This window comes from Herpailurus yagouaroundi, unplaced genomic scaffold (genome assembly GCF_014898765.1).
Source record: "Herpailurus yagouaroundi ecotype Mexico unplaced genomic scaffold, PumYag 215, whole genome shotgun sequence".
In the NCBI taxonomy this organism is placed as follows: domain Eukaryota; kingdom Metazoa; phylum Chordata; class Mammalia; order Carnivora; family Felidae; genus Herpailurus; species Herpailurus yagouaroundi.
Window position 1 is genome coordinate 2,113,953 of NW_024412446.1, and position 22,708 is coordinate 2,136,660.

Genomic DNA, 22,708 nt, shown 5'->3' on the forward strand with positions numbered 1-22,708 from the left:
GTTTGACATAGAATGTGACAGAAATAGTGTCAAGGATGTTTCTTGGGGCTTTGCATGGAGCATCTGAAGAAGGGGAAATGCCATTTCTTGGGATGGAAAAGACTCGGGGGAACAGATTTGGGGAAATAAATCAAGAGCGCAGTTTGGGAAATGTTATGTTTTAAGATGCCTGTTAGGCATCCATGTGTGAGTAGGGAGTTGGAGAGGTGTGTCTGCAGTTCAGAATAGAGGTCTGATCTAGAAAAATATTTGGGAGTCATCTGTGTATAGATGACTTAAAGCTTATGAGAGGTAGTGAGATCAGCTGAGAAGTGAATATAGATAGAAGTTTAAAGTTGGTCCCTGGAAACTCAAATGTTTAGAAATTGAGAAGACAAGGAGTGCCTGGGTGGCTCAGTCGCTTAAGTGTCCAACTCTTGATTAAGGCTCAGGTCATGATCTTGTGGTCTGTGAGTTTGAGCCCCATGTCAGGCTCTGTGCTGACAGCATAGAGCCTGCTTAGGATTCTCTCTCTCTCCCCCTCTCTCTGCCCCTTCCCTGCTCACACACACTCTCTCTGTCAAAATAAATAAGCTAAAAAAAAAAAAAAAAAGAAATTGAGAAGATGAGAAGGATTCAGCACCAGAAGGGATGGTCACTGAGATAGGAGGAAAGCCAAGAGAAAGTATTGTCCCAGAGGCTAAGAGAGGAAAATGTTTCAAGGGGAGAATAATCAAGTATGTCATATGCTGCTGAAACTTAGAGCAAGTTGTTGTGGATTGAAAATTGACCATTAGATATGGAAGGCATTTAATGTTTTTGGTGACTTGGATGGGAACTGATTCAATAAAGGAGTAGGTGTGAAAGTTGGATTGAAGTGGGCTTGAGAGAGAGAAGTGGTTAAGGAAGAAGTGAGGGTGCAAGCATACACAGCTCCAAGGAGGTTAGCAGAGAAACGGGCAGTAGCTAGAAGGGAGGATGGGAAGGGACTTGAAGGAGAAGCATTCTTTGTTTTAAAGATGAGAATTTTCATGGCAAGTCTGTGTCCTGACGAGAATGCTCCTGGAGGCAGGAGGAACTGACATGGGGGAAGAGGGGATGATGCCGGAGCAGAGACCAGAAAGGGAATAGAGTACACACATGCAGGGGTTAACCTGAGAGAAGAGCATGGACAGTTCGCTCATAGGAACAGGAGGTTCAGGGTCAAGTGCAGGTGGACTGGTAGAGGTAGTGATGGGACAGTGTATTTTCTCAAAGCACAAGGTCACTTGCTGAGAATGAGAGAGGGGGGAAGAGTAAAGAGACCTGGAGAGTGACAAGTGTTGAACATATAGTTTGCTTGTTTTCTTCCTAAAGAAAAGCTCTGCACTTTCAGCTGGTAGTTGGATAATTAGATTAAAATGTTGTAGTCAGATTAAAATTAGTAGTTAAATTAAAAGTTTGAAAACTTCCTTATAATTGTGTTTAACTATTTTAACAATTATTTCTTTTATGTTTATGTATAACAAATATTGGTTATAAAAGATTTGTAAATAGAAATACCACTCCCTAATTGGGTATAAATGAAGTTTTAAAAGTTATAAAAATATTTACTCTTGAAAGAAAATTTCAACGATAGGAAAAAAGTGTCTCCCACTCCTGAATTATCTGTATTCCTACCACCCAAGCATAACTCTACTCTTAATTTCTTTTCATTTTTTCTTGTCAGTACTGAGGTGCTTATTTTCTGAAAGAGTAGTTATAATCATGCTTTGTAGGTAGTTTGCTATTCTGTGTTTGTTTATCAGCTACCACTGTAAATATTTTTCCATGTCATTACATAGTTTTCACGACCATGAAATAGTTGGGTCATTTATTTGCTGAACAATGCCTTATTATTGGACATTTAGGTTAACAGTGTTTGGTGGTCCCATATAATTATTTTGAACAAATGTTCCTAAGAAACTCACTGTGTGCCTACCTTTCAATACTTGACCAGCTGTGTCATATGTGTGAGCCACATAATTTAGAGAATAATTCTGGGTTGACTTTTCATTGTGACTTCCCAGTCACACTGTGTTAAAATAAATTTTCTTTTCTAATTTTGCTAATTATGTGTTAGGCTTAAAGTTGGTGCAAGGAAACAATGTGTGCCCCAGTAGTTCTGTTACAATTTTAAGAATACAATCCTTATTTTATAACAAATTTTAGAGTGTATATTCAGAGGAAGAAACATTACATATTTTTAATAGGTTGATCAGAGGATTAGTTCTGGATCATGGTGCCCGTCATCCAGATATGAAGAAACGAGTAGAAGATGCGTTTATCCTTTCTTGCAATGTATCACTAGAATATGAAAAAACGTACGTGTCAGTTACTCTTTGTGAATTTTAAATTGTATTTTCTTTTTAAATTTTCTTTTAACATTTATTTATTTGAGAGAGAGACACACAACAGAGCGTGAGCAGGGGAGGGGCAGAGAGAGAGGGAGACACAGAATCCAAAGCAGGCTCTGTGCTGTCAGCACAGAGACCAACACAGGGCTCGAGCTCCCAAGCTGTGAGATCATGACCTGAGCTGAAGTCAGACACTCAACCGACTGAGCCACCTAGGCACTCCTGAAATTGTATTTTCTAAAAGTGTTTTTTTAATCTCTTGCTTCCCTGCCAGATGTTTAGGGTAAGCGCCTTCTGCCTTTTCCTCCTCTCTCTTCTGCCTTTACTAGCTTGTTTTTATTAATCTTTTAGAGAGGTGAGCTCTGGTTTCTTTTATAAGTCTGCTGAAGAGAAAGAGAAACTGGTAAAAGCTGAAAGAAAATTTATTGAAGATCGAGTACAAAAAATAATAGACCTGAAAGACAAAGTCTGTGCTCAGTCCAGTAAAGGATTTGTTGTCATTAATCAAAAGATGAGAAAGAAAATTTTGATTTTAACTATGTGTAAATGTTTTTCACCATTTCTCAGAGTGTGGTCTGTGGATTCCCGGGAGTCCATAAGACCATTTCAGGGAGTCTATGAGGTCAAAATTATTTTCATGATAATAATAGTAATAATAATGCCTTTTACGTTGTGCTGACATTTGCAATGATCACGCAAAGTCAACGTTAGGTAAAACTACTGGTGCATTAGTACAAATCAAAGCAGTAGCACCAAACTGTACTAATAGTCATTATATTCTTTTTCCCATTTTACCGTACACTTGCGGTTAAAAAAAAAAGTTTCATTTGAGAATATCTTGATGAAGTGGTAGAACTTACTAATTTTATTGAATTTTGATCCTTACATAGGCATCCTTTTATAATTCTGTGTGATGGAGTGTGAAATCTGCACATCAGAATATGGTTATCTTGAAGGAAAACTCTTGTATAATTGAGTTGCAAGCTGACCTAGCCACTTTTTTCATGGAATGCCATTTTTACTTTAAAGAATAACTGACAGGGGCAGCTGGTTGGCTCAGTGGGTAGAACAAGTGACTATTGACCTCAGGGTTGTGAGTTCAAGGCATACGTTGGGCAGACAGATTACTTAAAAAAAAAAAGTAACTGGGGCGCCTGGGTGGCGCAGTCAGTTAAGCGTCCGACTTCAGCCAGGTCACGATCTCGCGGTCCGGGAGTTCGAGCCCCGCGTCGGGCTCTGGGCTGATGGCTCAGAGCCTGGAGCCTGTTTCCGATTCTGTGTCTCCCTCTCTCTCTCTGCCCCTCCCCCGTTCATGCTCTGTCTCTCTCTGTCCCAAAAATAAATAAACGTTGAAAAAAAAATTAAAAAAAAAAAAAGTAACTGACAAACTATGGTTATTTAGATGTGGGTATTTGGCAGGTTTTTCTCGAAAAAGAAGAAGTGGTTCTGTCACTTCAAGGAAAACAGTTGACGGTATTTGTTGCCAATAAATTTGAGCTTTCAAGCAAAAATTAAAATTTTGGAAAACTTGTATCTGTCATTGTGAATGTCACAGCTCTTCAATACTTAAAGGACTTTTCTGATAATGTTAATGGTGATATTAGCAAATGTGATATTTCTGATATTGTAGAACTATGAAATGTATCAGCATTTGGAAGCTCTGCTTAACATAGTGAACCAATGTTTTCTTCTTTTTTTCTTTTCAGATTTTTATTTAAATTCTAGTTAGGTAACATACAGTGCAGTATTAGTTTCAGGAATAGAATTCAGTGATTCATCACTTACATACAACACCCAGTACTCATCACAAGTCCCCTCTTTAATACCCATCACCCATCTAGCCCATCCCCCACCCTCAATGTTTTCTAAATGACAAAAAAAACCATATGATTTAACAAAATCATGCATGGGTAAATAATACACTCGAAGTGTAAGACAGGCAAGTGGATTTGATTTTATTATTATTATTATTTTAAAGTTTATTTTTGAGAGAGAGAGAGAGAGGGAGAGAGTGAGTGAGCATGAGTGAGCAGGGGAGGGGCAGAGACAGAGGAAGAGAAGGGGCAGAAGAGAGAGGATCTCAACAGGCCCCGCACTGTCAGTGCAGATACCTACACGGGGCTTGAAATCATGAACTGTGAGATCATGACCTGAGCCAAAATCAGGAGTTGGACGCTTAACTGAGCCACCCAGGTGCCCCAGACAGGTGGATTTTCATATGAGAGAGTATGGAAATTTTGTTGAGGGGCCCATGGGTGGCTTAGTTGGTTAAGTGTTGGACTTTGGCTCAGGTCATGAGCTCAGGGTTCGTTAGTTTGAGCCCCGTGCTGGGCTCTGTTCTGACAGCTCAGACCCTGCAGCCTGCTTTGGATTCTGTGTCTCCCTCTCTCTCTATCCCTCCCCCGCTCACACTCTGTCCCTCTCTCTCTCTTAAAAATAAACATTTTTAAAAAAATTTAAAGAAGAAAAGTTTATTGATAAGTTCCATATTTCACCTCGAAACTAACCTTTAAGAAAATATTATTTATTGAGTTTTGGTGTAGTATCAAAGAAGAACACCCACATTTATCTGAAAAGTTATTAAAATATTCCTCTTTTTCCCAGTATGTATTTGTGTGAGGCCAAGCTTTCTTCATATACTTTAACCAAAACAAGATATCACACCATATTGAAGGCAGAAGCAGATGAGACTCCATATGTCTTCTGTTAAGACCGACATTAAAACGATATAAAAAATGTGAAACCGTGCCATTACTTTAACCTACATATTTTTTTGTTTATGAAAGTATAGTAAGTTTTCACTTAAAAATGTTATTTATGTTAACATAAAATGAGTTTACTATTATTTTGAATTTTAATTTATGATAACTTAGAGTCCACATAAACAAAAGTTTTTTGGGCTCTTAATTTTTAAGAATGTGAAGCAGTGCTGAGATAAAAAAAGTTTGAGAACTAGTGGCTTAAGATGTGCTTATAACTTTTTGCTAATTTGATTTTAGGGAATTGATCCATTTTCTTGCAAAACATGGCATAGTAGCTCTTCGCAGGGCAAAAAGAAGAAATATGGAAAGGTAAGCTTGCAGATAATTATGTATCCTAAGTTTTTAGCAGATTAAATTGAAATGATTCCATGATATTCCTTTTAACTTGCATGTAAACATTGTTGAGCAAAGTAGTAGCATACATGTTCCAAATTTTGTTTTTAATTTCAATAAATAATGGAAATGTCAAAAATCAAGATTGTTAACCTACGTCAGAACTTTGTTGCAGGACAAAGGTTTTCATCTTCTTAAAACAGATTTTAGGGGTGCCTGGGTGGCTCAGTCAGTTAAGCATATGACTCTTGGTTTCAGCTCAGGTCATGATCTCATGGTTTCGTGAGTTTGAGCTCCACATTGGGCTCTGCACTGAGAGTGCAGAGCCTGCTTGAGATTTTCTCTCTCTCCCTCTCTCTCTGCCCCTCCCCTGTGTGCTCTCTCTCTCTCAAAAATAAATAAATGAACTTAAAAAATTTTTTAAAAACCCAGATTTTAAAAACAGTACAATACAGTGACAATGCAGTCTTCTGTGTTAGGTATTTTTCACCTTTGAGAAATTAAGTCTTTCATGCTTACCATAATCAAAGCTACGACGACCTCTGTAATTTCAGACTCTCTCTTGCTTGTGGTGGAATGGCTGTGAATTCTCTTGAAGACCTCAGTATACATTGTTTGGGGCATGCTGGTCTTGTACATGAGTGTACATTAGTGAGTATATCTGTGGGCAGTGGTTATAAAGTGAAAAGTAAACTTTTTTTTTTTTTTTTTAATGTACTAAATCTTTTCTTTCAGGATTTACCTTTTGATATCTGAATAATTCCCAGGATGTATTTTACAATTTATCTTTCTAAATGTTTGTTAAGAGTTCAAATATAACTTAACTGCTTTTAGTGTCTATTTAGTTATGTTTGATGAGAAAAATTTGCAAGATTGGATTCTAATATTATAAACTAGGACTTCACTTCATAATGACATTAAATATTAGAGTTATATCTTCTTGGATTACCCTCTAGGGTGAAGAAAAGTTCACTTTTATCGAGGCCTGTGTTAACCCTCGTTCTGTCACCTTGTTGGTTAAAGGACCAAATAAGCATACTCTCACACAAATCAAGGATGCTCTAAGGGATGGACTTCGTGCCATCAAAAATGCCATTGAAGATGGTAGGCTCTTTTTGATGATGGATATGAACCTTATGTATTTTAAAAGCGGTACTAAATCTGTCATGGTACACACAGTATTTTAGAAGATATGACTGATTACTCTTCTTTATTTCACTTTGGACAATTTATAATTTGGATTGTGAAGATTTTTCCTTTGCATTATTTGTAGTGAGTATGCTGCCCTTTTAATTAGCTTCTGTTTATGAAATGAAAAAGCACTTAATTTAATGCTATAGTATCTTTTTTTTGATACGTTGTCTTAGTTTATTCAAATACCAGTGTGATTACACATGGTCCAAGAGGGCTCAAATAACAAACCAAATGTAAATAGATGTTAAAGATTGGTCTTCAAACATTATAGCCAATGATGCCATGCTTGCCTATGATCTTACCGACATAAAACCACATCCACACCTCAGTGGCCTCCAAACCAGTCAGCGAGATTCCTTAACTGTGAACCTTTTGAAGCTACCAGTTTGAGTGCTTTTGGCTATTTTTTTCAAGCTCTGAATAGCTGTAGGGATCTCAGCAGGAATTGGAGGAGCCAGCTTAATTTGGCATAGCGCCAAAATGTGGCCAGTCGGGGCTTCAGGTAAGTTGTGACCTTACCAGCACCAAATGCTGGTGTTCATTCACCAGCCCTGGGGCCTTCTCTGCAAGGTTATGGACAAACTAGGCCATAGTTCCAGGATGGAAAGACTGTTACCCCACACTATAATAAAGTTTTTTTTATTTTTAGAAATTTATTTTTAAAACCATGAAAAGGATTTAATAGCTTAGAACTCATTCTGTTACCTTAGATGTAGTATAATTTTAAGAATGATTAGGACAGAATATTAGCATTTATTATTTATTGATAATTTATAAATTACCTTCTAAAAGGAGTTGAGGTAGATAATTCAATAAAAAACAGACGTTTAAAATAGAACGATAAGCACATGGAAAATGCTCAACATAGTCATTGGGAAAATGAAAATGAAAACCATAAAGAGATACCATTTCACAACTGTTAGGATGGCTATAAATCAAAAAACCTGGATGATAATAAATGTTGGCAAAGATGTGGAGAGATTGGAGCCTTCAACATTGCTGGTGGGAACTGTTGGAAAATAACTGGGAGTTCCTTAACAAGTTAAACACAGAGACAGGGTGCCTGGGTGGCTCAGTTCATTGGGTGACTGACCAGCTCAGGTCATGATCTCATGGTCCGTGGGTTCGAGCCCCACGTCGGGCTCTGTGCTGACAGCTCAGAGCCTGGAGCCTGTTTTGTATTCTGTGTCTCCCTCTCTCTCTGCCTCTCTCCTGCTTGCACTCTGTCTCTGTCTCTCAAAAATGAATAAACATTTAAAAATTTAAAAATTAGGGTCACCTGGGTGGCTTGGTCAGTTGGGTGTCCGACTTTGGCTCGGGTCATGATCTCACGGTCTGTGAGTTTGAGCCCCGCGTTGGGCTCTGTGCTGACAGCTCAGAGCCTGGAGCCTGCTTCAGATTCTGTGTCTCCTCTCTCTTCTCCTCCCCGCCTTGTGTTCTATCAAAAATAAATAAACATTAAAAATTTTTTCTTTTTTCAAAGTTAAACACAGAGATACTATATGACCCAGCAAATCAACTCTTAGGTATACCATAATATACCTTTGATCAAAGTGTTACAGCTATGTTTGTTGAAAAGACTCTTCTTTCACCAATGTGTTGCTTTTGCATCTTTGATGAAGACCATTTGTCCATATTTGTGTGGTTTTATTTCTGGGTTTTTATTCTGTTCCACTAATCTGTTTGTCTGGCTCAATATTAATATACTATCCTGATCACTGTAACTTTATAATAAGTCTTGAAATCAGCAATGTTAATCCTCTCATGTTGTTCTTTTCTAAGTTATTTTGGTTATTTAAAATCTTTTGCATTTCCATATGAATTTTAGAATCAGCTTGTCACTACTAAAAAGACTGCTGAGATTTTGATTAGAATTTCACTGAATCTGTGGAACATTTTGGGAATAATTGCTATCTTGATATCTTAACAATATTGAGTCATGGTATATCTATTTATTTCAGCCTTCTTTTTTTAAAATAAGTTTATTTTTTTTAAGTTTATTTATTTATTTTGAGAGAGAGAGAGAGAGGGAGGGAGAGACGTAGAGAGAGAGAGAGAGAGGTGGAGAGAATCCCAAGCAGGCTCCACATTGTTAGTACAGAGCTTGATGCAGGGCTGGATCCCATGAACCAGGAGATCATGACCTGAGCCAAAATCAAGAGTCAGACTCAACTGACTGAGCTCTCCAGGTGCCCCTATTTGGGCTTTCTTGACTCTGTCTCAGCAATATATATATATGTGTATATATATATATATATATATATATATATATACACACACACACTCATATATATATATATATATACACACACATATACATATACATATGTATATGTGTATATATATGTATATATATATATATTTTTTTAACCCAGCAATATTTTGTGATTTTTAGTGGCATATATTTTTTTCAGATGTATCTATGTATTTCATGAATTTTGATCCTATTTACATGATGTTTTTATTTATTTATTTAAAAAAATTTTTTTTTCAACGTTTATTTATTTTTGGGACAGAGAGAGACAGAGCATGAACGGGGGAGGAGCAGAGAGAGAGGGAGACACAGAATCGGAAACAGGCTCCAGGCTCTGAGCCATCAGCCCAGAGCCTGATGCGGGGCTCGAACTCACGGACCGCAAGATCGTGACCTGGCTGAAGTCGGATGCTTAACCGACTGCGCCACCCAGGCGCCCCTATACATGATGTTTTTAAAATTTCAATTTCTGATTAACATATAGATACTGATTTTTGTTTACTGATCTTGAATTCTGCAACCTTGTTAAACTCACTTATTCTAGTAGCTTTCCTACAGATTTAATTGAGTTGTCTATATAAATAATCATGTTGTCTGCTAATAAAGACCGTTCTACTTGTTTCTTTCCAATCTGGATATCTTTTATTTCCTTTTTCTCTTTATTTCATGGGCTAGAAGCTGCAATACATTGTTGAATGGAAATAGTGAGAGTGGGCATTCTTTCCTTGCTCCTGATAATGGGGGGAAAATATTCAGCCTTTCTCTATTATGTATGATATTTAGCTGTAGGGTTTTCATAGAAGCCCTCTGTCATATTGAGGAAGTTCCCCTCTCTTGCTGAGACCTTTTATCATGAATAGATGTTGGATTTTGTCAGTTGCTTTTCTGTTGATCTATTGAGATGATTACATGTTTTTTCTCTTTAAGTTTATTAATGTGGTAAATTACATTGATTTTCAAATGTTCAACCAAACTTACATTCTTGGGGTAAATCCTACTTACTTATGATGTATTATTTTCTTTAAAAATGGATTACAATTTTTAAAATTATTTTTTTTAAATTGTGGATATAAATATATAGTTTGTCATTTTAATCATTTGTAAGTATTACGGTTCAGTGGCAATAAATCCTTTCTTTCACACTGTTGTGTAGCCATCATGATCATGTATCCACAGAACATTTTCCATCTTAAGTACTGAAACTTTATACCCATTAAATAATAACTCTCCATTCCCCTCTCCTCCCAGCTCATGGAAGCCACTATTCTGCTTTCTGTCTCTATGAATTTGACTATTCTATGTACCTCATTTGAGGTCATCCAGTATCTGTCTTTTTGGGCCGGCTTATTTCACTTAGCACGATGTCTTCAAGGTTCATCCTTGAATGATGTGTCAGAATTTCCTTGCTTCTTCGGGCTGAATAATACTGTATTGTATGTATAAATCACATTTTATTTATCTATTTATCCAGTGATGGAAACTTAGATCACTTCATCTTTCGGGTATTGTAAGTAATGCTGCTATGTATTTCTATATATTATTGGACTTGATTTGCTAATATGCTGTTAAGAATTTTTTTTAAGTTTTATTTATTTATTTTGAGAGAGAGAGAGAGAGAGAGAGAGAGAGAGAGAGAGAGAGAGTGCAAATGAGGGAAGGGCAGAGAGAGAGGTAGAGAGAGAATCCTAAGGAGGCTCCATGCCCAGCATGGAGCCCAAGGTAGGGCTAGATCTCATGAACTCTGAGATCATGACCTGGGTGGAAGTAGGACTCTTAACCGACTGAGCCACCCAGGCGCCTCTATGCTGTTAAGAATTTTTATATCTATGTTCATAAGGGGTACTTGTGTATTTTCTTTCTTGTAATGCCTTTATCTTTTTTGCTGTTAGAATAATGGTGACCTCATAGAATGAGTTGGAAAGTATTCTCTCCTCTTTAATTTTCTGAAAGTGTTGAAATCTTGTGTAGAATTGGTATTTATTTCTTAAATGTTTGGTAGAATTCACCAGTAAAGCTATCTGGGTCTGGAGTTTTCTTAATAGGAAAATTTTACTATGAATTCAGTCTTTTTAATAGAGACAGGGGTATTCAGGTTATCTGTCTTTTTTGAGTTTGTGTCTTTCAAGAAATTTGTCCATTTCATCTGTTAAGATGATCAAACTACTGCCCATGAGCTAAATCCTTTTTGCTGCCTGGTTTTGGTAAATAAAGTTTTATTGGGGTACAGCTATACCCATTCATGTATGTATTGTCTGTGGCTCTTTTTGTGCTATAGTGGCAGAGTTGATTAGTTAAAAAGAGATGGTGTGGTTCATAGAACCTGAAGTATTTATATCTGATCTTTTATAGAAAGTTTGCTAATCCCTTAACTTTTCAAATTTATTAGCATAAAATTGTTCATAATATTCCCTTACTATTATGCTTCTCATGTCTGTGGAATCTATAGTGATATTACCTTTTTCATTTCTGACATTGTTTATTTTTTTTTTGGACACTGTTCATTTTTATTTCATTGATTTCCACTCTTATTATTTCTTTTTTCTGTTTATATTAGGTTTTATTTGCTCTTTTCTAGTTCTTAAATTTTTTTTTTTCAACGTTTATTTATTTTTTGGGACAGAGAGAGACAGAGCATGAATGGGGGAGGGGCAGAGAGAGAGGGAGACACAGAATCGGAAACAGGCTCCAGGCTCTGAGCCATCAGCCCAGAGCCCGACGCGGGGCTCGAACTCACGGACCGTGAGATCGTGACCTGGCTGAAGTCGGACGCTTAACCGACTGCGCCACCCAGGCGCCCCAACTCTTTTCTAGTTCTTAAGGTGAAAGCTGAGGTCATTGGTTTGAGACCCTTCTTTCTAGGTGGGTCATAGGTGTTTAGTGATATAAGTTTCTCTTCAGGTATTGCTTGAGTAGCATCCCACAAATTGTGATATGTTGCGTTTTCACAGAATGGGATCAGGGAGGTTTTCAAAGTTACTGGCAATGTTCTGTTTCTTAAGCCGGGTGGGAAGTACATGAGTACATTTATTTGTGCATTTATTCTTTGTACTTTACACATATAAATATTCTTCTGTGTATATTCAGTATTTCACAGGAACTTAAAAAAGTTTTTTAAAATTATGTTTTAATTCCAGTATAATTAACATACAGTGTTACACCACAGGGAACTTTTAACTTAAAATTTTTTTTTAATGTTTATTTATTTTTGAGACAGAGGGAGACAGAGTGCGAGTGGGGGAGGGGCAGAGAGAGAGGGAGACAGAATCTGAAACAGGCTCCAGGCTCTGAGATGTCAGCACAGAGCCCAATGTGGGGCTCGAACCCACAAACTGTGAGATCATGACCTGAGCCGAAGTCAGGCACTCAATAGAGTGAGCCACCCAGGCGCCTCGGGAGCTTTTAACTTTTTAAAAGTGTGAATGGGAAGCAAGGATGCAATCATCTTGTGGGTAGACAACTCTTTTGAACAGTTTTGTTGTACAGAGAAGCAGAAGAAGGGGCTAGTAATTAAAAAATGATGTGGGATAGGGACACCTGGGTGGCTCAGTCATTTTAAGCATCCTACTCTTGATTCCGGCCCAGGTTATGATCTCACAGTTCATGGGTTCAAGCCCTGCATTGGGTTCTGTGCTGACAGCGCGGTGCCTGCTTGGGATTCTTTCTCTCCTTCTCTCTCTGCCCCTCTCCTGCTCACTCTCTCTCTCTCAAAATAGATAAACAAATATTAAAAAAAAATGATGTGGGACAAAGGAGAGATTCTTCTTGTTTTGTTTTAAAGATGGGTGATTCCAAAACAAATTTGCTGATGCAAAGGAGAGTCATAAACTTTATAAAACCATACCGGCAGGTATAAAAGTCATATCCTGTTGTGAAAATTGATGTTTTTAAACAGAGCTTTTGCCTTAGAATAATGAAAACACCTATATTTTTTCCTTAGGTAGCAGTTTGGGTTTTGCTTCAGTATAGAAAACAAATACTTCATTAAGTCCCAAGAATTCCATACCAAAATGGTGGCCAAATCATCTTGGCCTAAATTTTTTTCAAATCGGATGTTACAATTTATTACCTGTCCCTATACATGATAAATAATTACCTTTTGCATGTAGTCATAAAGGAATAAGATGAAGGTGGGAAGAATGTCTACTTTTACAAACAAATAAGCTGGTTGCAGCCAGTTGTCTGTACCATGCCTAATTTTTTAATGGTATGTAACTTCAGGATGCTTCATAAGACATCTAAGTAATCACTGAACTATGCAACTTACTTTATTTCTGTGTCTACTTAGGTATATTTTAGATGTAGGCCATATAATAGGTATTAGAACACACCTGAATAGCTAATTGCTTTTTTCTCTATTTTTTTTGTTTGTTTATTTTGTTTAATTATTTTTCCCTGTATGGAATGTCTTGCCAATCTTTTTTCCTCCAATAGGTTGTGTGGTTCCAGGAGCAGGTGCAGTTGAAGTGGCAATAGCTGAAGCTCTTGTTAATTACAAGCATAGTGTAAAAGGAAGAGCTCGTCTTGGAGTACAAGCTTTTGCTAATGCCTTACTCATTATTCCTAAGGTACAACTATCCTAATGGCTAAAGAACAACTGGTTAGATCTAAGGGTGTTGGATTACAAATTGCCCACATTATCTAACACCAGAGTAGAGAGAGTTTTAATTTGCATTTCCCCACACAGTTTTGTCTAAGATATTTTACAGCAAAAGCAGGGAAACTTTTGGGATAATAGCTCAGAATCCTTGTCAGAGTTTCCTGAAATCACTAAGTTACCCCCTTGCTAATCTCTGAGCTCCAAAAGTGGAAGTAAGTCCAGAAATTTCCTTCAAAAATGGTTTATGATTAATCATAATGAAAAAGTTTAGGACTTAAAATTTAACTAGACTTTTGCGTAGATTTTTGTTTTGTTGGTGGTATCCAAAGTATTAATTATTATTTTAAACTGTGGGAATGAGAACTCCAAATACTAGCATGCTTTTGTCATTTTCATTATAATTCCTGGAAAAGGAGAGAAACCAGGTATTTTTTCCATGTGTCAACAAAGGAAACAGACTACCATTCCTTTTCCTTTGCCTTAATCTGGTTGTGAACCACTTAGAAACACAGAAGACCATGTCAAAGATGTTATTACCATGAATTGAAAACATTAAGAACAATGCTAGCGGCGCGCCTGGGTGGCTCGGTCGGTTAAGCGTTTGACTTCGGCTCAGGTCATGATCTCATGATCTGTGAGTTCGAGCCCTGCGTTGGGCTCTGTGCTGACAGCTCAGAGCCTGGAGCCTGTTTCAGATTCTGTGTCTCCCTCTCTCTCTCTGCCCCTCCTCTGTTCACGCTCTGTCTCTCTCTGTCTCAAAAATAAATAAACATTAAAAAAATTTTTTTAATAAAAAAATAAAAAAAAGAACAATGCTAGCAAAGTCTCTTTGGTAATTGCTTTAAATTATTCACAATTTGTGGAATCTTTGAGAATCAGATATCTATTTTTCTCTTTCCCCAAAACAGCAAAGTCAGTTAAGTAATGATCCTGTAGTTGACAGAAACCGGTAAGCCTGGTATACAGTGGTGGTTCCTTACTCATCAGCTGTTGGTTTTGTACTACTTGGAAATAAACCTGGTCTGGAGTGCTATTAGCTCCATTCCTGTTGTCACAGGTCATGACTCTCTTCATGTTGGTAAGGGACACAAGCATCCTGCAAATATGAAGGGTTCTTTTAGCAGGTATCTAGGAAAAGCTGGAAAATGTGTGGCTAGAGGGACGAGAAGAAACCATACCATTCTACTTCTTTACTTTATCTATCTATCTATCTATCTATCTATCTATCTATCTATCTATGTATTTATTCTCTACACCCAATGTGAAGCTCAAACTCACAACCCTGAGATGGAGTTACACACTCTTCCAACTGAGCCAGTCAGGTGTCCCTCTTTCCATTTTTTAAGAGATCTTTTGCAAGGAGGGAAATTACTGTAGTGGGGTGGGGATGGGGGCACTATAATGTCCTCAGAATTTAGTGTGATGTACATACGGAAAATGTTTAAGTAAATATAAAAACTGCTAGAGACATAAAATACTAATTTGTTTTAGATTAAGGACAGAATTCTTCAAGGGTACCTGGGTGGCTCAGTTGGTTAAGCATTAGACTCTTGATTTTGTCTCAGGCCATGATCTCACAGTTGTGAGATTGAGCCCTGAGTTGGGCTCTGTGCTGGGCATGGAACCTGCTTAAGATTCTTTATTTCCCTCCCCCTTTGCCCTTTGCCCGCTTGCTTGTGTGCATGCACTCTCTCTCAAAGAATGGAATTCTTTAAAAGGAGGGGATTACTGTATTATAAGTGTGTTTTCACAAGACTAGAGAGCAGTGCCTTATTTATTATCTTTGATATTCAAATATATGTGTGAAGGTATTTCATACATATATTTATTATTATTTTTATTCCTTAAGGTTCTTGCTCAGAATTCTGGTTATGACCTGCAGGAAACTCTAGTAAAAGTTCAGGCTGAACATTCAGAATCAAAACAACCTGTTGGCATAGACTTGAATACAGGTAAGAAAGTGAAGAAAAATTAGCTGCTCAGTAAAGAAAGAGGTTATACTCCAGTGACCCAGAAGTTTGCAATTTAAAAAGAGAGGGTGGTCAGGGTAGAGCTAATTGAGAATATGTCTGTAGAAAGAAATCAAAGGAAGTGATGAAGTAGCCATGTTGGGGAACTAGGGAAAGAGTATCCTAGGCAGAGGGAACAGCCAGTGGAAAAGCCAGTGTTTGAAGTTTTTGAGGAGGAGGAAGGAGATGAGAGAAGTAATAGAAAGATCATGCAGGGACATGTGGGCCAGTCCAAGGACTTTGACTTTGACTGTAGTGAGATAGGGAGCAATTTTTAGTAGAGGTGGGACATGGCCTAATTATGTTTAAAAGGATCACTGTGGTTGTTCTGTGGAGGGAAGTCCACTGAACAGCTGGAAGGTTGAAATTGCCATTAACCTCATTGAAGAACTGTGGGTGCAGCAGGTTGTGTAGGGGGAGGTCAGCACTGAGTTTTGGCAAAGCTAAGTTTGAAGTGTCTTTGACTTTCAAGTGAAACAGACAATTGGAAGTATGAGTATGGAGCTCAAGAAATAATTCTGGGTTGGGGGCACTTGGGTGGCTCAGTTGGTTAAGCACCGATTTCCGCTCAGGTCAAGATCTTCTGGTTCGTGAGTTCGAAGCCACCCTGGGCTCTGTGCTGACAGCCTGGAGCCCGGAGCCTGCTTCAGATTCTGGGTTTCCCTCTATCTCTGCTCCTCCCCGCCTCGCACTCTGTGTGTGTGTGTGTCTCAAAAATCAATAATTAAACGAAAAACTTAAAAAAAAAAGGTCTGGATTGGAGATAAAAACTTGAGAGTTGCCAAAGTGCACATGGTTTAAATCAAGAAGACTGGATGAAATCGCCTAAGGAGTGAGTGTAGAGAGAGAAGGAAAGAATCCAGGACTGAGCTTTTGGGTATTCCAAAATTAAGGGAAGAAGAGGAAAATCCAGGAAAGTCAACAGAAAAGGAGCCACTAACAAAAAAGAAAAAAGTCAGGCTGAACATGGTGGCCTGGGAGGCAAGTGAGAAAGAGTAGTGAGGAGGCCGTGTTAAATGTTGCTGATAGATGAGGCCTGAGAACTGGCCACTGGATTTGATTTGATACCATGGAGTTCATTGTGACCTGGACACTATAGTTTTGTTGGTACATTAAGTACTGTTAGAATATATAACCAGTATTAACAGAATATATCAAGATTGTATTGTTAACATTGTTTTTATTTGCAGGTGAGCCAATGTTAGCAGCTGATGCAGGAGTTTGGGATAACTATTGTGTGAAAAAACAACTTCTTCACTCTTGGTAAATTCATATGAATAAAAATAAAGACTTTTAGGGACATAATAACATTAAAACTTGTCTATTATTTTTACCACTCTGTAGTAGAAAAATGGTTAAGTGTATGAAAAGGTGTGGTATCCAGTTATTAACACTAGCTTCTGTCATTTTTTCAGTCCCTTTTCCATTTTAATTCTAGTAGTGTGATATATAAGAAATGTTTATCTTACTGTTTGTTTGAGGGGGAAGGGAAAGAGGGAAATTAACTAAAATAGTACCACATGCATAGGGGGGAAAGGCAAATGATGTGCCAAAAATGAGCTCAGTTTTGCTACAATTTAAAATCAAACTTTTACTTTATCAGCAAAGGAGTTGAAATTACAATACAAGAGTTGATGTTTGTATTTATAATCGCTTTGTCTCATAAGATCTCATACCAACATCATTGATGAACAAAGTACTTTTAGTAGCTAAAGATTGCCAGGGGAAAAGATGGGAGTGGGTTGGTAGACTCTACTCACCCTATTATCTTTTTCCTCAGCACAGTGATTGCCACCAACATTCTCCTGGTTGATGAAATTATGCGAGCTGGTATGTCTTCTCTTAAAGGGTGATTGAGTTCAAAACCAACTCTTCTGGAAGCTGAGATTTAGTATACCTTATATCCAACTACTGTTATATACTGAGCCATTCTCAAGTTTTGCACAATAAATCCAGTTTATATTTGTTGGTCTTAGCAGTCTCAATAATACTTAATCAAAGTATAAATAATACAAGAAATATTTTCACAGTAAAGGAATAATAGTGAAAATATTTGTTCTTAAGAGTTCTAACATTTGGGGCACTTGGCTGGCTCAGAAGAGCATGTGACTCTTGATCTTGGGGTTGTGAGCTCGAGCTCCGCATTGAGGGTAGAAATAACTTAAATAAGTATATATAAAAAAAAGATTTCTAACTTCTTACCCTTTATTGTATGTATAATATTATGAAATAGTAGAAATATATATTTGGTCTTCATCCTCAGTTCCTGGCACAAGAGCTTTTAAAACTGTAATTTCCTGAGGAATAGGGGTGATAGGAGTGCTTTTTTTTTTTTTTTGGTTATAGTATTTGGTCTTAGTTTCCACTTCCCAGCCTGGAGAGCTTCTTTTTTTTTTTTATTAAAAAAATTTTTTTTAAATGTTTACTTATTTTTGAGTGACACAGAGAGAGAGAACTAGCAAAGGAAGGGCAGAGAGACAGAGACACAGAATCCAAAGCAGGCTCTGGGCTCTGAGCTATCAGCACAGAGCCCGATGTGGGACGTGAACACAGAAACCACAAGATCATGACCTGAGCAGAAGTTGGGTGCTCAACCGATGGAGCCATCCAGGCACTCCCAGTCCCAGAGAGCTTCTAACACCACTGGAATCTCTGAAATTAATGAGTGTCTTTTTGTATGCTAACGAGTGACTGATGGGCCCTTAGGAGGGCAGTTGGATGCCAGAGGGACCAACCTTGTGATGGGAGGGTTAGAACTTTCAGCCTCTCCCCCACACCTCCCACTCTACCCCTCTACCTCTGGGGTAGGTAGAAGGGCTGGAGATTGAGTTGCTAGGTCAAAGGTCATGCTTATGTGATGAAGCCTGTGTAAAGAGAGTCAGTGTGCTCCAACCGTCCTGGGAACAGAGGCTCCTGGGTCTGGGAACCTTCTGACCTCACACCATGGACCTCTTCATTAGGTTGTTCATTTATATCTTTTATAATATCCTTTATAATAAGCTACCAAATGTAAGTATGTGAGTTCTGTGAGCTGCTGTAGCAAATTATCAAACATGAGGAGGGGGTCATGGGAACCCTGATTTCTAGCCCTGTTGGACAGAAGCGTCCATGGGTACATGGGTACCCATTACTTGCAATTGGTGTCTGAAGTGGGAGGTCAGTCTTAATTGCTTCTCGGCCTTTTGGCTAAGATCAGGTGAAGTGGGGGGCAGTCTTGTGGGAGTGAGCCCTTGGTCTGTGGGGTCTGCACTAACTCAGGTAGTTGGTGTCAGAATTGTTTGTAGAACACCCACTTGGTATCTGGAGAGTTGTAGAATTGATTGCTGTGTGAAAACCCCATACACATTTGGAGTCAGAAGTGTTGTGAGAAGAGGAAACAGTTTTCCTTTCTTTTTTTTTTTTAATTTTTTTCTTTCAACGTTTATTTATTTTTGGGACAGAGAGAGACAGAGCATGAACAGGGGAGGGGCAGAGAGAGAGGGAGACACAGAATCGGAAACAGGCTCCAGGCTCTGAGCCATCAGCCCAGAGCCCGACGCGGGGCTCGAACTCCCGGACCGCGAGATCGTGACCTGGCTGAAGTCGGACGCTTAACCGACTGCGCCACCCAGGCGCCCCAACAGTTTTCCTTTCATAGGCTACTGTACTTTTCATAAAATAGAATCCATTATGATTCTTAGACCTTTCGACAACTTTTAGTGAACAAAATAGGGAGCACAGGTTTTCTAGTACCCAAGTCAATTTCCAGCTTATCAGAAGATATAAATATAACAGGCAAACATTTTATTCTCTCTCGAAAGTCCTTCAGTAACTTCTTGCTGCCACTCGTTCCTCTTACAAATATGACATCACTTTGTGACTATAGCTTTGGATTTCACTGATACATGACAGTTTATTTTGATTGTAGTATGTTATATTTTACCTGGATTTTTGGTATATATGATCAGCAACTTACGCTTCTGTGCTAGTTCTCCAACTGGATGGTTAAATAGAGCAGGTTTCATCTGCAAAGGTGGGGATTGTTGGCACCAACATTGGGAAATAATTGTTTTTGGCTTTGAATGCAGCTCTTCTGTTTCAGTATTATAGCAAAAGCTTTCTTGTTTGAAACACTGGAATGAATCTATTGTACTTATTATTATTGGGCTGCTTGTAGTTCATTTCTTTCCACGGACACAAGTTGATAAGGAGATTAAAATATGGCAGGTGCGTTAGTGGGACTTGGGCCTCTGTTAGTGCATATGGGAGGTTTGTTTAACCATTTCCTGACTTTGTTGAAAACCTATACTTTTGGGGCACCTGGGTAGCTCAATTGGTAGCTGAAATGGCTCAGGTCATGATCTCACGGTTCATGGGCTCCAGCCCTGCATTGGGCTCTCTGCTGTCAGCGTGGAACCCACTTTGGATCCTCTGTCTCCCTTCTCTCTCTGCCCCTCTCCCACTATTTCTCTCTCTCTCCAAAATAAAACATTGAAAAAAATTTTTAAAAAGAACAAAAACCTATATTTTTATACCCCTTTTCCCCCTGACTTGGTATGTTGTCAGCATCTTTCTGGGTTAATAACTGTGCTTCTGAGCTATATAATTTTTTTGTGGTTACATGACATTTCATTGTATGGCTATTCTGTGATTATTTAACTGAGTTTTCATTTTTTTTTCCCAGTAAAAACAAACATCTCCTCCTCTAGCTTCTATCCTTGTTTTATAGGATAGACCTTTTAAGATGTGTATATCATGCATACTGCCAGACTTTCTCTTTTCTATGTAAAATGTTTAAATTATGGAATATTTCAAATATATTGAAAAGATTGAAAAAGTATGATTAACACCTTTGTACCCTCCACCTAGCTTTAACAAATAGTAACATTTTGTCATGTTTGCTTCAGATTTTCTTTAAAGAAATAAAGTGCAGATGCTGTTAAATTGCCACTTTTTCCCACCCACACCCCATCATTTGCTTTTCCCACTCTTTCTCCCTAGAAAAAGACTGCCTAGAGGTAGTCTTTGATCTTTGATATGTATCATCCTCATGCACTTAAAAAAAAAAACCTTTTTATATGTATGCATATGCCTGTAGCAATGCAAAATTTTTCTTTTTGGGTTTTAAAAGTGTATAAAATGTATATACTTTTACTGCTTTAATTTCCTACTTGACATATGGTTTTGCGATTTATCCATTCATTCATTTATCCTTTCATTTTAGCTGTTTTCAAGTGTGTTTCTATACTATAATGTACTTATCCATCAATGGACCTTTTGGTTATTTCTAATTTTACATCATTTTAAACATTACAGCATTGAATTTCTGTGTACATGTCTTCTTGGGCACATATATGAGAGTGTTCCTAGAGATTATACCTAGAAATGGAATGGCTTGGGTTTAGTGTTCCTCATCTTTATATTTAGTAAGTGATTATTTCACTTTACATTCTCCCCAGCAATATATAATAGTTACATGCCCTTATAACCTTACCAAGTCTTGGTATTTTTAAAGTTGTAATTCTTGCCCACCTGAAGGGTATAAAATTATATCTTGTCTTGGGGTGTCTGGGTGGCTCAGTCGGTTAAGCGTCCGGCTTCAGCTCAGGTCATGATCTCGCAGTTCGTGAGTTTGAGGCTGGCATCGGGCTCTATGCTGACAGCTCAGAGCCTGGAGCCTGCTTCAGATTCTGTGTCTCCTCCTTTCTCTCTGCCCCTCCCCTACTCATGCTCTGTCTCTCTCTATCTCTCAAGAATAAATAAACTTAGACAAATTTTTTTAAATAAAAAAAATTTTATATCTTGTCTTAATAGGGATTGCTGTGATTACTAGTGTAATTGAACATATTTTCATAAATCTGTTGGCCATTTTCAGTTCTATAAAATTGCCTATTCACATTGTTGTGTATTTTTTCATTGGATTTGTCTTTCAGATTGGTATATCTGTCTGTCTATCCATATTTTGCAATATTTTCTCCCAGACTGAGGTCTTCTTACCTTTGCAAAGTACACAGAATAATTTGACACACATATTTTTATTCTTATATACTGAATTTTTTGCGCCTCTACTTCAGCAATAAAGATATTTTCTTATATTGTATGAGTTTTCAAATTTTATCACTTTTAGGCCTTTAATTCATTGGAATTTATTTTCATTTTTGTATGTGTTGTGGATCTATTCCCCAGCCCCCCCCCCCCCATAGCCAACCAAGTATTCTCAGACTGGCTGATTTATGATATCACCTCTATCATATATTGCATTGCCTTGAATTGATCAAATTTTTAAATTTGTGTTTATTTCTGGTTTAAATATTTTGTTCCCTTGGTCTGGTAGATTGTCATAAAACAATATTGGTATGCAATATTGTTTTAATTCTTAAAACTTTATAAAAATTCTTGATATGTGGTAGGATGGTCCCCAACCCCTTCTTTATTTTCTTCAAAATTGTTTTGGCTATTCCTGGATCTCATCTTTTCTTTCTTTCATATGAATTTTAGGATCAGTTTGTTGAGTTATGTGTTTTGATTAGAACTGCAATTATTTTATAGATTTTTTCAGGTAGAAATGCATGTAGAATATATATACACACCTCATAAATATTTGATATCACTTCATTTATATCTTACTAAGTGCTTCAGTTGTTTTACATTAGTAAATGTTTTGTTTACAATAAAGCTTTAGATTTTCCATATAAAAATGTATCTTTGGTTAGATTTATTCCTATGTGTCTTATTTTGGAAGCTATTATGAATAGGATGTTTAAAAAAATGTACTTTTTAATTGTTTGTCACTGTACTATTGGCCCTTTATGGAGGTTTATATATTGGCTTTTGTATTCCACTACCTTGCCAAACTCTTATTATTGCAGTAGTTTTTCTGTAGATTATTTTGGATTATTTGGGTTGATAATAATAGTTCTTTTGTGTTACCAATCCTTGTACTGCCTCTGCTTTTTTTCTGTTGCACTGAAGTTTCTGAGACCCTACGTGTTATAATATTAAATGGAAGCAGTGATGGCAATCACTTATATTTTGTTCTTGCCTTTAGAGGGGTATGTTTCTACTATTTTGCTAGTTTTGTTTGTTTTTGCTGTGAAATGTTGGCAGGTAGCTAGCTATAAAGGCTTAAGTCTGTTCCTTTCTATTTCTGTTTTGCTAAGAGGTTTTTTTAAAAAAGTTATGCTTATTGAGTTTTATCAAATGCTTTCTGCATACATTGAGATTCT

The 22,708-nt window shown here is 37.5% G+C and overlaps 1 protein-coding gene across 1 annotated transcript in view; it reads left to right on the forward strand.

Annotated features, from left to right (window-relative positions):
- The window catches only part of CCT6B (chaperonin containing TCP1 subunit 6B), a 32,115-nt gene extending 14,642 nt beyond the window's left edge, over positions 1–17,473 (forward strand). The window contains 9 exon segments of the mRNA XM_040455221.1: positions 2,706–2,863; positions 5,352–5,367; positions 5,369–5,425; positions 6,004–6,100; positions 6,406–6,553; positions 13,329–13,462; positions 15,344–15,446; positions 16,694–16,766; positions 17,284–17,473. Of these exon segments, the coding sequence (XP_040311155.1) occupies positions 2,706–2,863; positions 5,352–5,367; positions 5,369–5,425; positions 6,004–6,100; positions 6,406–6,553; positions 13,329–13,462; positions 15,344–15,446; positions 16,694–16,766; positions 17,284–17,356 (859 nt within the window). The 3' untranslated portion in view covers positions 17,357–17,473.
- Positions 17,474–22,708: the final 5,235 nt, after the last annotated feature.